The sequence below is a fragment of the Takifugu flavidus genome, chromosome 18, assembly GCF_003711565.1.
Source record: "Takifugu flavidus isolate HTHZ2018 chromosome 18, ASM371156v2, whole genome shotgun sequence".
Taxonomy (NCBI): domain Eukaryota; kingdom Metazoa; phylum Chordata; class Actinopteri; order Tetraodontiformes; family Tetraodontidae; genus Takifugu; species Takifugu flavidus.
In genome coordinates, this window is record NC_079537.1 from 11,835,062 (window position 1) to 11,848,678 (window position 13,617).

General features: G+C 54.5%; 3 protein-coding genes and 1 long non-coding RNA gene across 5 annotated transcripts; 1 reads left to right on the forward strand and 3 right to left on the reverse strand.

Moving 5' to 3' along the window:
- Nucleotides 1–95: 95 nt before the first annotated feature.
- nlk1 (nemo-like kinase, type 1) lies at nt 96–6,020 on the reverse strand. Its single transcript, XM_057014582.1, has 12 exons — nt 5,348–6,020; nt 4,723–5,134; nt 4,257–4,386; nt 4,124–4,179; nt 3,873–3,979; nt 3,702–3,787; nt 3,405–3,614; nt 3,229–3,330; nt 2,962–3,048; nt 2,676–2,874; nt 2,499–2,592; nt 96–2,425 (listed from the first exon to the last, which is right to left on the reverse strand). Exons 2-12 carry the CDS (start codon nt 5,028–5,030, stop codon nt 2,377–2,379), a joined length of 1,428 nt encoding a protein of 475 aa, XP_056870562.1. The 5' UTR covers nt 5,031–5,134; nt 5,348–6,020; the 3' UTR covers nt 96–2,376.
- A 146-nt stretch (nt 6,021–6,166) lies between these two features.
- LOC130514788 (myc-associated zinc finger protein) lies at nt 6,167–10,867 on the reverse strand. Its single transcript, XM_057014583.1, is given in 8 exon segments — nt 6,167–7,212; nt 7,287–7,458; nt 7,536–7,599; nt 7,671–7,927; nt 8,182–8,399; nt 8,402–8,563; nt 8,847–8,997; nt 9,671–10,867. Coding segments are annotated over 8 exon segments (1,377 nt in total). The 5' UTR covers nt 9,704–10,867; the 3' UTR covers nt 6,167–6,892.
- LOC130514793 (uncharacterized) lies at nt 10,376–11,122 on the forward strand. 2 transcript variants are annotated; one of them, XR_008947056.1, is made up of 2 exons: nt 10,376–10,471; nt 10,997–11,122. It is a non-coding gene; the product is annotated as an uncharacterized LOC130514793 (long non-coding RNA). The 2 variants fall into 2 exon arrangements; XR_008947055.1 differs by having other exon boundaries at nt 11,000–11,122.
- Nucleotides 11,123–11,124: 2 nt separating this feature from the next.
- Nucleotides 11,125–13,523, reverse strand: cdipt (CDP-diacylglycerol--inositol 3-phosphatidyltransferase (phosphatidylinositol synthase)). Its single transcript, XM_057014586.1, has 6 exons — nt 13,354–13,523; nt 12,813–12,947; nt 12,481–12,634; nt 12,317–12,398; nt 12,152–12,233; nt 11,125–12,055 (listed from the first exon to the last, which is right to left on the reverse strand). The coding sequence occupies exons 1-6, from the start codon at nt 13,391–13,393 to the stop codon at nt 11,916–11,918; spliced, it is 633 nt and encodes a 210-aa protein (XP_056870566.1). The 5' UTR covers nt 13,394–13,523; the 3' UTR covers nt 11,125–11,915.
- Between the last annotated feature and the right edge of the window lie 94 nt (nt 13,524–13,617).

Sequence of the window (13,617 nt, forward strand, 5' to 3'; positions counted from 1 at the left end):
AAATAGTGTGTTATGAACCCGATATCCATCAGGCTAATGTTAGCGCTATCGCAGAGAAAACTTAGAAAAATGAAGTGACCCTTAGTCTCAACAGGTAATTTCCAGTGTCCGTTTACTTTATTCATCATTTACTACTTTAATTCTAAACAGTTGGTTGTTTTTTTTTTTAAGAAATTCAAGTATCTTTTTGGAACACAAGTCAAAGAAAACAACAGAAATCTTTTAGCTAAAACAAACACAAAACAACAGTTTTATATTAAGAATAAAAACACAGTTTCTTTTCTCAAGAGGAAAAACAAGTCTAATCTCTAAAAGTCCTGCTTTTCATCGAAAAGTGACCAAAGAAGAGCCGCTGATCCGAGGTCAGCAGGGAGGAGAGCAAACACCACTTATCTAATAAAATAAAAACCAAAAAGTTTTGAACTCTTGTTCCCTAAATCCACCAGCTGCTCCCTGGAATCACACGTTTATATTTCGTCTGAATTCATTAATCTTTTGGAGTCGATTTCCACCCGAACAACAAAACCTGACAGCAGAATAAATCTGGAGACAAATACTTATATTTTTGAAAAGACGTGAAAAATAAGAAGAAACGGTGAGTTGTAAAGTTGGACGTGTTCACAGGATAAAACAGATTATTGTCGGTAACGTAAGGGAACAGTCTGGTGACAGATTCTCAAAAACTCGACACCAATATGTAAATTTCAACGAAAAACTTTTGAAATAAATATATCAGCACCAAAGTTGTCCAAGAACCAGTTTAGGGAACAAACGGCAAAACATCCTCTGACCTAAATAATCAAAATCTAAGTAGGTCACAACAAACAAAAGAAATAAAATGCAATTATAAAAAACAAACAAAAAAACCCACTTTCTAAGATTAATTAAATTAAAAATACCACAAAATCGTCATGTGTACAAATCAACCATCGCACAGCATCCAAACACAAACGCTCTGCCGGGGAATAAATATACACATGCGGATATACAAGTCTGTCTCTGGGGGGCCGGAGAGCTCACAGGAAGCTGTGGCGAGGACGAGGACGCCAGGTTCCGACTGGTTCCGGGTGGCGATGCCTGTCCAACGATCCAGGAGGTTCTGTCAGCGTTCCAGGCCCGGAGAAAAGTCTGTGTCCTTCTGTTGACGCCACCGTTGACCATCCCGAGACTCCCCGCGGTCGCACCTGAGTCACGCTTTAGCGCGCCAGCTAACCACCTGACCTCCTTCAATCCAGCATCAGCACAAAACCGCTGCAAAGGCTTCTGGGTAAGTTTTGATGCCTGACCCAGCTGAAGAAAGTTAAAGTGTTTAAAGCGCAGCGTCGCCAAAACGGTCAAATCAACTCAACCAGAGTCCGTGGAGGCGGCGCGGTTCCAACGCGTCGTCGTGGCAACCAGTCACATCCCATAAGCGCCGCTGCCGATCAGGATCAATACTGTCGAATCCTCTAATGTAACAACAGACACACCTGAGCGTTCAACTAAAACGTCACACTCAAACACAAACAGCAGCATTTCACCGACGGCACAGTCGACTAAGGAGGTCGCGCCGCGGCGGCGGCGGCGGCGCCGGGCCCCGGAGGGAACGCGAGGTAAGAAAAAACGTCCGGAGGAAAGACCGCAGACTTCTGTGGTTCCGAGGTTTGAGGTAACCTGCAGCGGAGTCGCTCCAGCCCGAAGAAACGTCCGACAACAAATAAATTACACATTTAAAAAGGAACAAAACATGGGCGGGAGCCTCACTTCCTGTTTGAGGGTGGCGTCAGGAAGACGACAACTCAAGCGTGTGGCAGCTTCCCGTCACCCTCGAGTCGATAAAACACTTCTAAAAGCAGGCGCGGGGCATCACTTCCTGTCGTCCTACGGAGGTGGCGGAACACCGGGATTAAATCCTGCTACATCGGGTCGTTTGCATCATCGTCGGAAAAACACAGTGAACAGCGTGAAACTCGGCGGCGTGAGGAGGTCGATGGCGGCGCGTGGAGGTCAATGGCGGCGCGTGGAGGTCAATGGCGGCGCGTGGTTTGTGGGGGGCGGGCTGTTGGCAAGTTTATCGCTTCGTTAAACCGTATTGCACAGAACTGGAATGACTCAAAGCTAACGGCTAAATCAAAAACCATTAAGTCTCAAATTCTACCGACGATCCAAAGAAAATCCAGTTCGGGTTCAGTCGCCTCAAACTCTTCAGCAGCATTTTTCTGTATAATCAGCACCAAAAACACCTGGAGCAGCTGTTTGGGTTGAGCAGGTTATTCTCAGATTCTGGTTTGGTCGGGGTGGGGGGGGCGATGGGGGCGGGGCTTCTCCCCCAGGACCCAAACAGCGGCTTTAGATGAATCTCCATCCTGCTGTGTCTCCGGGCACAGACGCCGGCGCTCATCTCTCCTCCTTCCTGGACACCTTGGACGAGTGCCAGGCCGTGGACCTGGGGAGACGCAGACGTTACACGCCGTTGCTCACGAACCGCCGCCGCCGTGACCGGCCCCCCCTTTCCTCACCTGATGAAGGTCTTGAACGCAGCGCTCTGGGGGTTGATGCACAGCGGCACGCGCTTCCCCTGCTGGTGCTCCGTGATGAAGCGGTGGATCAACTCTGAGGTCGGGACGGAGAGAAAAATCAGCTACAGAGGTCACATGACGAGCGGGTGGGAGGCGGTAGCGGCGGCGGCGGCGTACCTTTGCCCTGCCACACAGACAACAGGCTGTTCTCGTAGCTGTGACTGAACGGCCGCTCCGCCACCGGCTCAAAGTCACGCGTGTAAACTCGCCCGCTGGGGACGGAGTAGCAGCACTGACACATGCAGGTGTGGTAGCGCAGGCGCCCTTCGTCCAGGTACGGGTGGGAGAGCGCGTCGCTGCCGGAGATCCGTTTGGCCTGGACGCGGAGGAGAAGCAGGTGAAGAGGCGCCGACGCGCCACCCAAACATCAGCCGCGACCATCAAGCGGCCAAAATAAACTCACCGGATCGAAGACCAGCATGCGGCAGAGCAGGTGCACGGCCTCGTGCGTGGCGCCGTCCGACAGCATGTAGAGCACCGACAGCGACGGCTGGAAAAAACCCACCAACCGTCACTCGAGAGCAAAACACTCGACACACACTCGGGAAAACAGCCTCGCTCACGACAGTGGCAGCCAAAGATTGTACGTGGAGTGGGGAGGCATCACTCTGGCACAATAATGCCGGACGGAAATCAAACCCACCCACTGCAGCTGTGGCCACATACTTACTGGTTTGTGTGGCCCCATCAGGATGTGGGCCCGGGCCCCCTCACAGGCCGACGACAAGGCCGACAGAGGCGGCGTCCCCAGCAGGTCCGTGATCAGATCCAGCTGTGGGGGGCGGGGACAGTCAGGAAGAGGGTTTTTTTTGGGGGACCAAGGAAACGGTTTTTCCACGCTCTAACCTGCTGAATGGGGCTCTGAGCCTGGAAGAGGATGCGTCTCCCCAGCAGCTCCGCAAAGATGCAGCCCACCGACCAGATGTCGATGGCCGAGCCGTAGTGCCGGCAGCCCATCAGCACCTCCGGCGCTCTGTAGTACTGCGTCACCACCTCCTGGGTCATGTGACACGACGGGTCGGGCTCCTCCACCCGAGCCAGGCCAAAGTCACAAATCTGGCGAGAGACAGACGCGTTTGAGTGTGAAAACCTGCCCCCTCCCCCGGTAATCCGGGATTACGACCAGGTTTCGGTGAGATTTACCTTCAGCAGACAGTTGCTGTTGACCAGCAGGTTTCCGGGTTTGATGTCCCGGTGCAGAATCCCAGCGGAGTGCAGGTACTTCAGGCCTGTGGGAGAGAACACGCCCTCTTTGTGGAGGATGGAAACACCTGGGGGTCGTGGGGTTGCCGGCGTGTGGCGGCGGCCGCTCACCTCTGAGGATCTGGTAGAGGAACACCTTGATGTGGTCGGTGGTGAGGGGCTGCGGGGACACGATCACTTTGTGGAGGTCGCTCTGCATCAGCTCTGTGATGACGTATCTGGACGGGGCGGCGTCAAGGCGAAACGGCGGCGAGTAACGCGGGACGGGATTAGACGGGAGGACAGTGGAGACGAGGAGAAAGTGGGACAGGAGGTGCGCGGGGACGAGGACGAGCTAAAAACAGCGAGGACCCGAAGGATACATCTCCTCGAAGCAATCGATCTGAGGAGGCTGCAGGATGTCCAGGGCCGAGAGGACCTGCGGGAAGACAGAAAAGAGGCGTTGCAACGGGGAGACAAACGGCGCCGGCGTCCACGTCCACGTCCCGTCCTCACGTTGTCGTGTTTGAAGAAGCACAGCATCCTCAGCTCTCTGAAGACCCTCTTACAGGAGACCAGGTTCTGGAAGACGTTGGGCATCTTCTTTAAAGCGACTTTGCGCCCGTCCCGCGGATCCGTCACGGCCCTGCGAGGAACGGCATCTTAGACGGGCGCGGCACCACCCGCCTGGACACAAGCACAAGCGGGAGCACGTGCACAGACTCCCGGCATCAACCAGTGCACAAAATGGCTGCTTCCAGATGAACCGGGGCTGCTAACGCAGCTCGCCCTGCTGAGCTTTGGACCGCCGGGCAGATAAATCACTTTTAGAGGATTTTGCCCTGCGTCAGGACTCAGAACTGCACCTCCCAAGCATTTAACCATCAAGCATAAAATGGATTATTTAGCGCGTTTAAACCAGGAGGGTTGAGAACTGCCTTCCAACAGAATCATGCAAAGACCCCTGGTGATCTGCGGTTACCAGACAACGCCGAAGGCGCCGTATCCGATGGGCCGGTCGGGCTCCATCTCTGCGGGGCTGGGCACCTCGCTGGCCGGGTTGCTGTAGGGCTGAGGCACCGCCGCTCCGCCGCCGGCGCTCCCGCCCAGAGCGGTGGGGTGGCGGGGGGTCCCTGCCGGGGCAGTGGGTCCGGTCAGGCACGGGGTCGCGCTGAGGCCCGTGGAGGGGGCTCCGCAGGAGGAGCTGACACAGAAGTACTTGGTGCCCAGTTCGGAGGCCGGAAACAGGTCGCCGCAGACGGTCTGTCGGCCCGAGCCGTGAAACGCCATCCTCCGCTGCAGAGGTCCACCGAGCTGCTGCTGCCGCCCGGCTACGCACGGAGGGGACGCGGCTCCTCGCTAAGCATGATCCACGGCTTCAGGGTGGGGGGAGACTGGCACGACAGGGACAGCAACAGTGTCAACAAGCCACTTTCCTACCGAGACAAGCCCGCTGCAGCCGCATCACAGCCGCAGCTGCTCGTCGAAGCACGGCCGGGATCAAAGCTAAGGCCCACACGGTTCCCGGTGCGATGAATAAAAATAAAAATGGAATTTGCACCGTTGAGCGGAAGAACCCGGTGATCTTTTGTGTGTGATTGCCTCACCTGCTCGGTGCAACGGAGAACTTGTCGCTGGCTAACACCATGAAGGTAGCGGCCGATCGTCAGCATCAGCCCCGCAAATTCAAACTTAAAAAAGTAATATTAAAAAAAATAAAAGGTGTCACACGCACGCTGCAGACTAACGAGCCCCGAGAAAAATCAGCATCCGCAAAAGCGTTTTTTTTGCGTTCGATCGCGACCGACGACTAAAGCCGCCGCTAGCTGCGCTGCTAACCAGCTGTTCCGGCTAATGGTTTAACCCACTGATGACTATATGACCCACATAACCATGATTGGTCGCAGGGCTACATAATTCGGGTGGTAAATACACCCACGTTTGCCCCCAACCTGATTCGGGTATTTCGTACTAATTGAAGACTACATGACACGGAAAAAAAACCCAAAGAAAGTGGCGAAAAATCCGATTGAGACGCTGGTCGGCGAAGCTCCTGCGGCGGCTCGGCGCGCTAGCCGGGCTGTTAGCGCGCTAGCTGGGTCGGCTAGCAGCTAGCCAGCGTTAGCTCCGGGCTGCTCGGTCGATGGCGGCCAACTCGCACTGTCAGCTGACGGGGCGTCCTTTAAACGCAGCTTGTCGCGCTGCTCCGGACGCACATTTCCCTCTCAGCATTCCTCCTGCGTGTTTTTTTTCCGAGGCGGCTGTATTTTAAACGCGTCACTTAGCTGGCTAGCTCGTCCCGGAGGAGGAGCTAGTGGCGCCGGGTGGGGGAGGGTCAGCCTGCCGTAAACAATGCTAACGGTCCGTTAGCCGAGCGGTGCGGAACGTGGCGTTAAATGAATAAATAATAATAAATAATAACTACATTTAGCTCCGCCGATGCATTTGACTGCTTTTAATACAGTAGTAGCGATGCGCTATGCACTATGCATCAAATACAATCATTATGCACAGAAATGTCACCAAGGTAGCTACAAATTACATGGCAATGCCCCCCCACCCCCACCCCCCAAATCAGCATCCAGCAAAATAGCAAAGCTCAGTATGAAGTAGGGCAGCAACACACATGATCATGGAGGATGTGCACAAAACGGGTCGTGTGTCATGATGGGCGATAGAAAAGTGGACCCACGTCTCCTGAAACGCTCGTTAAATTAGGGTGGAAGTCCGGATCATCCCGCTGGAAGTCGATTAGAAACAAACATCACGGAGGAAGTGAGACGGTAAAAAGAAAAGCCGCGTCATCTTTTACGAAACGGGCCGAGCGGGCGACAAAGGAAAACGGCTAAATGGGCGAAGCGTCGGGGGACAGAGAGACACGGTCGCTTCCTCCGAGTGGGCCCGGGCGCCGAGGTCGGGCCCGGGCCCGTGGAGCCCTCGCAGAACCACCAGAGTTTGTCTCAGAACTGCTGGACGCCGCCGACGGGGAGGCGGAGCCAGCAGTGGGAGGACGCCATCGGGGCTGGAGGGACGCCGCCTCTGCAAGAACAACGTCTGACATTTAAATACAACGTCCTCTGAAGACCGCCTGGGCCGGGCGCCATCGTCCCGCTCCTCGCCCGGTCCCGCCCCCCCCCCGCCCTCGCAGCACGCTAGCTGTGGGGCTGGGGGGCGATACTGGAGCAGTCAGTGACCAGCAGTCCCACCGTGGCGGCGCTCGACACGGCGACGGCCACGTTGGCGGCGTCCACGGCGCCCGCGCCGCTCGGGTCGGGGTCGCCCTGGTTGGCGTGGGTGCCCATGTGACCCTGGAGCTGGGTGGTGGTCTTGCACTGCACGCCGCACAGCCGGCAGATCAGCACGCCGCCGGCCCCCGTCCCGCCGAAGACCCCCCGCGCCCCGCCGCTCTCCTTCCACTCCTGGCCGTGGTGCTTCTGGGCGTGCACGCGCAGGTAGGTGAGGGTGGTGAAGCCTAGGGGGGCACAGACAGACAGGCGGTGACCCCGTGACCCCGGACGCCCCCCCCCAGGTGCCGCCGCCACTCACTGCGGTTGCACAGGTGACACGAGTGGTGCTGCGACTGGTTGTGGACCCGCATGTGGTCGGTGATGTAAGCGGCCGACAGCAGCTTCCCGCAGATGTGACACGGAACCTTCTCCTCGTGCCGGATCAGGTGGGCGCGGAGCCGGTCCCGCGTGGCGAACGCCGACGTGCAGGTCTGCGGAGGGGAGACAGGAAGTCAGCGGCGGCGCGCCCGGGGGGGCCACGCGCCCGTGGGCGGCGAGCGGCTGTTACCGTGCACTTGAAGGGGCGCTCTGTGGAGTGCACCTGCCGGACGTGGCTGTTCAGGTGGTCCGGTCTGGGAAAGAGGAGAACGTAAACGGCAAAAAAAAGAGGATTGTGTGATGTCATTTCCTGTGTGGGCGGTACCTTGAGAACGCCTTGGAGCAGTGCGGGCAGATGTAGGGTTTCTCCACGCCGCCCTGGTGCGAGCGCACGTGGTAGCTCATCCGGTCTTTCCTCTTGAAGCGCTGCTGGCAGATGGGGCAGGAGTACGGCTTCTCGTCCGAGTGCGACAGGCGGTGGCGGTTGAGGTGGTAGACGTCCCGGAACGCCTTCCCGCAGGCCTCGCAGGCGTGGTTCTTCTTCACCTGGTTGGCGGCGGGACCGGGGTGCGGGTTCGGGTTCTGTTGAAGAGACGAGAGGTTGCGTCCGGGTGTCCTAAACGCGGCCGAGACCCACGACAGGTGAGACGCGAGTGGGACGGCGCGGCTCTGCCGCCCCCTGGTGGACGCGCGGAGCACTGCAGCCCAGAAACCAGCTGGTTCCGGTCGCACCGGTAACCTGAACCGGAACCAACCGGCCACAATCACCTCTCGTCTATCTTAACGTCTTATCTTGAAGCACGCCCCCCCCCCCCCCCCCCCTTCCTCCCCCGCACCTGCTCCATGGAGCCCACGACCACCACCGCTGCTTGGATGGGTTGAGGCACTGCAGCCATGGTTACGGTTGCCGGGGTGATGGACACAGACACTGGCTGCAGCTCTTGCTGGCTCCCGAGCTGCCCGGGCTGGGGGAGGGCCTCGGCTGCGATGGCGGCGGGGGGCTGGACGGGCAGCGTGAGCTGCAGCAGCGACAGCGGCACCGTCTGCTTCTCCGCCGGGTCACTTTGGCCGCCTCCTCCTTCTCCCGGGCCGCCCGGTCCTTCATCCGGACGCCGGTGTGGACCGACTGGTGCCGCCGCAGGTTGTAGCTGTTCTTGAACTCCTTGTTGCAGGTGGCGCAGATGTGGGCGGGCCGGCCCGGCTTGGCCAGGGGTTTGACTGGCGGACAGCAGAAACATGATTTACGTGTAGAAACCACCGACACACGCACGCACGCACGCACGTTGCCCCCCCCCGAGAAAGTAACCACGGCAACAAGCTCACAGTAATTGATGGATTAAACGAAGGAGAGGGCGGCGCTTCACAACGTCGCGCTCTCATATCTGTCGCCGGGGCAACCAGAAGCCCCCCATCATCTGCCTGAACCAACACCCACTGGTTCGCTTCCCGCCTCCATAAACATCCCGTAGAATGAGGTCGGACGGTCCGACCGTCCCCTCACCGGGCAGCGGCTCCTCGCTCAGCGCCGCCGTGTCCACGGTGGACGGCGGCGTGACGATGTGCTCCGGCGGAGGGCTCTGAGCGGCGCCCGTCAGCTCCGGCAGCAGCTCGGACTGCAGCGGCGTCTCCGGTTGGCTCTGAGCGGACGGCGTCTGGCGGGACGGAACAGAGACACATCAACCGGCGTCCATCAGAGAAGAAGAGCGGACGCACGCCACGCGAAACTGACCCCAGAGTTTACGTCAAGGCGTCCCGGGGAGAGAAACATCCCATAAATCAGGCGGGGGGACGCAGCCCAGGACCCACCCCGACCCCCCCCCCATGTAAAACATGACTCGGCAAACTTCCTGTCCCCTTATTGTGAAAGTGAAAGTGAACTTTCGGGGACTTCCAGCCGATTTGTCTCCCATCTCTGAGTCTTGTGCTGGTTGGCCCGAGGACGCCTGCATCTCTGCCCCCCCCCCCCCCAAAATTCTCGACTCTGATGACGACCCCCTGAACTACAGCGTCCCCTTAACGAGACCCTTCAGTTCCCCTCAGAACGTGCACCCAGCTGCAGGTGCCGACGGGGCAACATCTGGCCCCCCCCCCCGGGGGGAGGGGGGGGTCGTACAGGCTGATCCTGCCCACATTCAGGAATGATTCGGGTTTCCTGCGGGACATTTAGACAAACCTCAGGTGAGAATAAACCACCAGCAAGGACATGTGGCGAACCCCAAAAGTGTGCAGAGGCACGACCCAGAGGTCACCTTTGCCCCCCCCCCCCGACCCACAAATGTCAAAGTTCAGCCTTTTCCAGGAGGCTGGGCCTTAGTTCGTCCTTACCTGAAAGAGGAAATTACTCCAGGAGGTATCCATCCTGGACGGGGACACGATCCCAGGCAGGCTGGGAGCGAAGAGGGGAGGGAGGAGGGCGACGGAGCCGAGCAAGAAGCCTTTGGGCTGCTATGAAGACACAATCTGCGGCCTGTCCGGATCAGTCGGGACCGAAGCACCGCATCGGACGCTTCGGCCAAATCGACACTTTTCCGGAACTAATCTGTCAAGAATGACGAGTTGTCGTGGCGAGAGGTTCGTAACCTAGCGGCTCCGCAGAGAGGGTTCTGTAAACGCGACGGCGATGGTTGGTATCATGCCTGATTTAAAATGCATTTGCTTATGTCTACTGAAAGCGAATCGGGTGAATTGCATGCAAAATAGAGATAATTTTGTACAGAAGGCGGAAGAGTAGGACGTAGTCGGTCACTGCTGATCATAGTCAGCGGCCGCTCGGGGCTCGTTTATTGGCGATAGCTCCGAAAAGGCCGCGGCGTCTCGTCCAAAGCCTGGGCGTCGCGTAGCGTCGCAAGCCGATTTAGAGCGCTCCCGATCGGCCGGGGTCCATGGCTCCGCCTCGGTGTTTGAATCGACAGGATGACATCTTTCTCTTTTTTTTTTCAAATTCGCTCCTCTCGCCCTCCCTCCCTCTCCGCCTTTCTTCCTTTTCTTTTTTTACCTCTTCTTCACCCCCTCTGTCCCTCTCCGCTTTAAAGGGAAAGTATTTGGCGTGTGCACCCTCCTCCTCCTCACGGACCCCGGCTCGCCTCCCGCCGCTCCTCTCGCCCCCGCCGCAGCCGCTGCTCCACGGTAGGCCGACAAATAATGAAATAGGGCATCTATAGCGCCGTCCCGCCCGTTAAATGTCCGCCTCCCGCCTCGGTTTCCGGGGAGGATTGTGCGGCGCAGCGGCGACGGCTCGGGGCTTAATCCGGACCTTCCTCGCCAACTAACTCTTCGGTAAAATGGAGCCGCGTTTGGCTAAATCAAGGCTTTATCCTCCAGCATCTTAAAGGTAACGATGCGCGCAAGTGCAACAGCTGGATGGAGCCGCGTGACGTGAGCGCAGCCGCGCGCCAAAGTCCATTCAAAACAACCCCCCGCGCGCGAGCTCACCTGATCGAATCGATTTTTTCCCGCCTTGACGCCACTTTCTCTTCGATTTAATCATTAATAAAAACCTTTGTTTCATTTATTTGTTCTTATTTTGATGAGAACTGAGGCGATAAATCCACATTTAGAATTTATATATTTGATTGTTTAATAATTAAGAACAGCAAGAATAAGAAGGAAAAGGCCTATTTTTGTTAAATTTTTTCCCCATTTTTACTCCAGCAGAAATGTTTACTGGTGTTCTACAAGGATCCATCCTGGGCCTTCTGCTCTTTACTCATTAACAAACGCTTGATATCCTGAACAGTATCAAATTAAATGTTTAATAAAATATTTTGAACAAAACCAGCTCGATGTACATTTTCTGATTTTATTTGAAGCTGCATTTAGAGTAAATTCTGACCATTTTCACTCCAAACAAAAGGCATCAGCTGTCTTAAAATACACAATTATTTGTATTTTCACATGTTGGTCTATAGTAACACAACAATACATTCAAAAGTGTGTTTTACATCTCACACGTTCTTAAATGTGGACGTTGAAATACTCAAAACGGAGGAGGCGCACGTGACCTTTAAAACAAAACGTGTCTAATATCACTGAAAACAACATCAAACCATGAACAAAGTGAGAAAAAATGAAATTCATGATTCAAAATCACAAAAAATGTGAAAGTAAACCTGTACAACAAACAAGTGCTTAGATAGTTTAAGAAAATTTATATTTTTAAAAGTTTTTTGGGTCTTTTAATAATGTTGGAATTGACAGAATCAACATAAAAGTTACATGTTGCAAAACCCAAATCTTAAAGTTTACGCTTATATTGTTAAATAAGTTTATGTTGTTAAAACTGGGAGGTTTTATTGGTCACCGACAACACAAATCCTGTCAATAATGATGTGGAAAAAGTCATGAAAATTAACACCCAAGTTCAATTTTACAAAACATAAATAACTCTCAATATCACAACAAATAACTGTTCTGGGTTTTCTGGAGTTCTGAAATACTTATATTTATTTATATATTAAAGATGTTCTGACTCTACCGGTTCTCCTCTTATTTTTTTTACATCATCTTAATCATTGAAATAAATAAAACCCAGAGACGGATTTTTGTTCCCACCACTGTTGTTCGCCCGCGCTCACTGACCCTTGACCTTCTCCCGTTCGGCCACGTCGAGGGCGGCCATGTTCTGTGAGGCGGTGACCAGGTGCAGCAGGCTGATGGCCGACTTCAGCAGGCAGATGATGCCGCAGACGCCCTGCAGCCAGTAGAGCCAGGCTGCAGGTGGGGGCAAGAACACCAGCTTAGGAGGAGGGAGGAGGAGGGGTGGGGGTGGGTGAGGAGGAGTAGTGGGGGTGGGGAGGGGGCTCTTACCTGCAGGCTCTTCGATGTGATACAAAATGTAGAGGAGACAGAAAAAGAGCTCGTTCCCAGCGCACATCAGAAACAGCACCGGCTGCACACAAAGCACATGGTCAGCCTCAGGTAGGTGTGTGTGTGTGTGTGTGTGTGTGTGTGTGTGTGTGTGTGTGTGTTCACCTTGGAGGTGTAGTAGATGCGGAGGATGGGGTTACCAGACAGGTCGATGAGTTTGTGGCTGCTGGATCCTTTGATAGTGGAGCTGAGGACACACGGACAGCAGGTGGTTACTCAGATCACCGACGTGCGCCGGGACGTCGGGGGCTCCCGGAGCGGCGGCGTACCTGTGCAGGTGCAGCCAGTGACTGGCCACATCCAGGGTCATGCTGAGCTGGAACAGGAAGGTGTAGGAGGGGTAAAGCAGCGAGAGGTTGACCAGCAGACACATGGTGGCGCAGCGGTCCGTCAGCATGTCCAACATGGCTCCGAATTTGGTGGCTGAAAACAAAAGTTTAACCTTTTTTTTAAACCCCGTCTCCTGATTATTGGTGGATAATATCAACTGAGGTCTGATCAAAGGCTGCATGGAGACGGTTAGAAGCTCGATGAATCGTCCACCACTTCAAACAAGCTCAGCGAGTGAGTGTTTCCCGCTGGATGGGGAGCAGGTTCTTACACTGGTTCAGAGCCCGGGCGGCGTGGCCGTCGAAGGAATCCAGCAGACTGCTGAGCAGGTAACAGAAGACGGAAGGCCACGGACAGCAGGGCATCAGGTAGAAGGAGAGCAGGGCCAGAACAATACGGGCATAACCTGCAGGAATCCGATACAATAAGATCCAATACAATCAATCTGCAACTGATACATGGCTGCTCAAACATCGGATGATGTTCCAAGTATCGCTAAACAGTTGAAACATTCTCTTTTGGCTGGAACCCAACATCTTTCTCTTTTCTTAATATCTTTAGGATTTGTTTTTAACCAAAGTAACGAGTACAAAGTAACGAGTAACATGACTTAAAGGAGTATACACGAGACCAAAAAAATCACTTACTTAAAACTCGAAATTGTGTAAAGAATCCACGCAAATGTTGCACATTATTCCCTTTATTTGGATTTTTTTTCAAATCTGAAGCCACTGTTAGCTAATGGTAAACTATGCTAGCTACGTGTTGGCCCTAAACAATCATCTCATCAAATGAAATCATCAAATACTCACCGATCAAATTAGGAACGAAAAGGAAAATGTTCTCCGTCATTTTTGATGTGTGTGTGGTGGTTTATTTAGTGGAAACGCTCGTTCTTCTCTCAGCAGTATTTTTAATCGTACTTGAAGGTCCTGTCAGATTCTTCAGGGTGAAACGTCACTTCCGCAACATTTAAGTAAAGTGACTTTTTTTCAACCCCCCCCACAACGATGACAGTACTTCCGGTATGACTTTCAAAATTAAACCCAAAAAATAAACCTACAATATTCAACTGC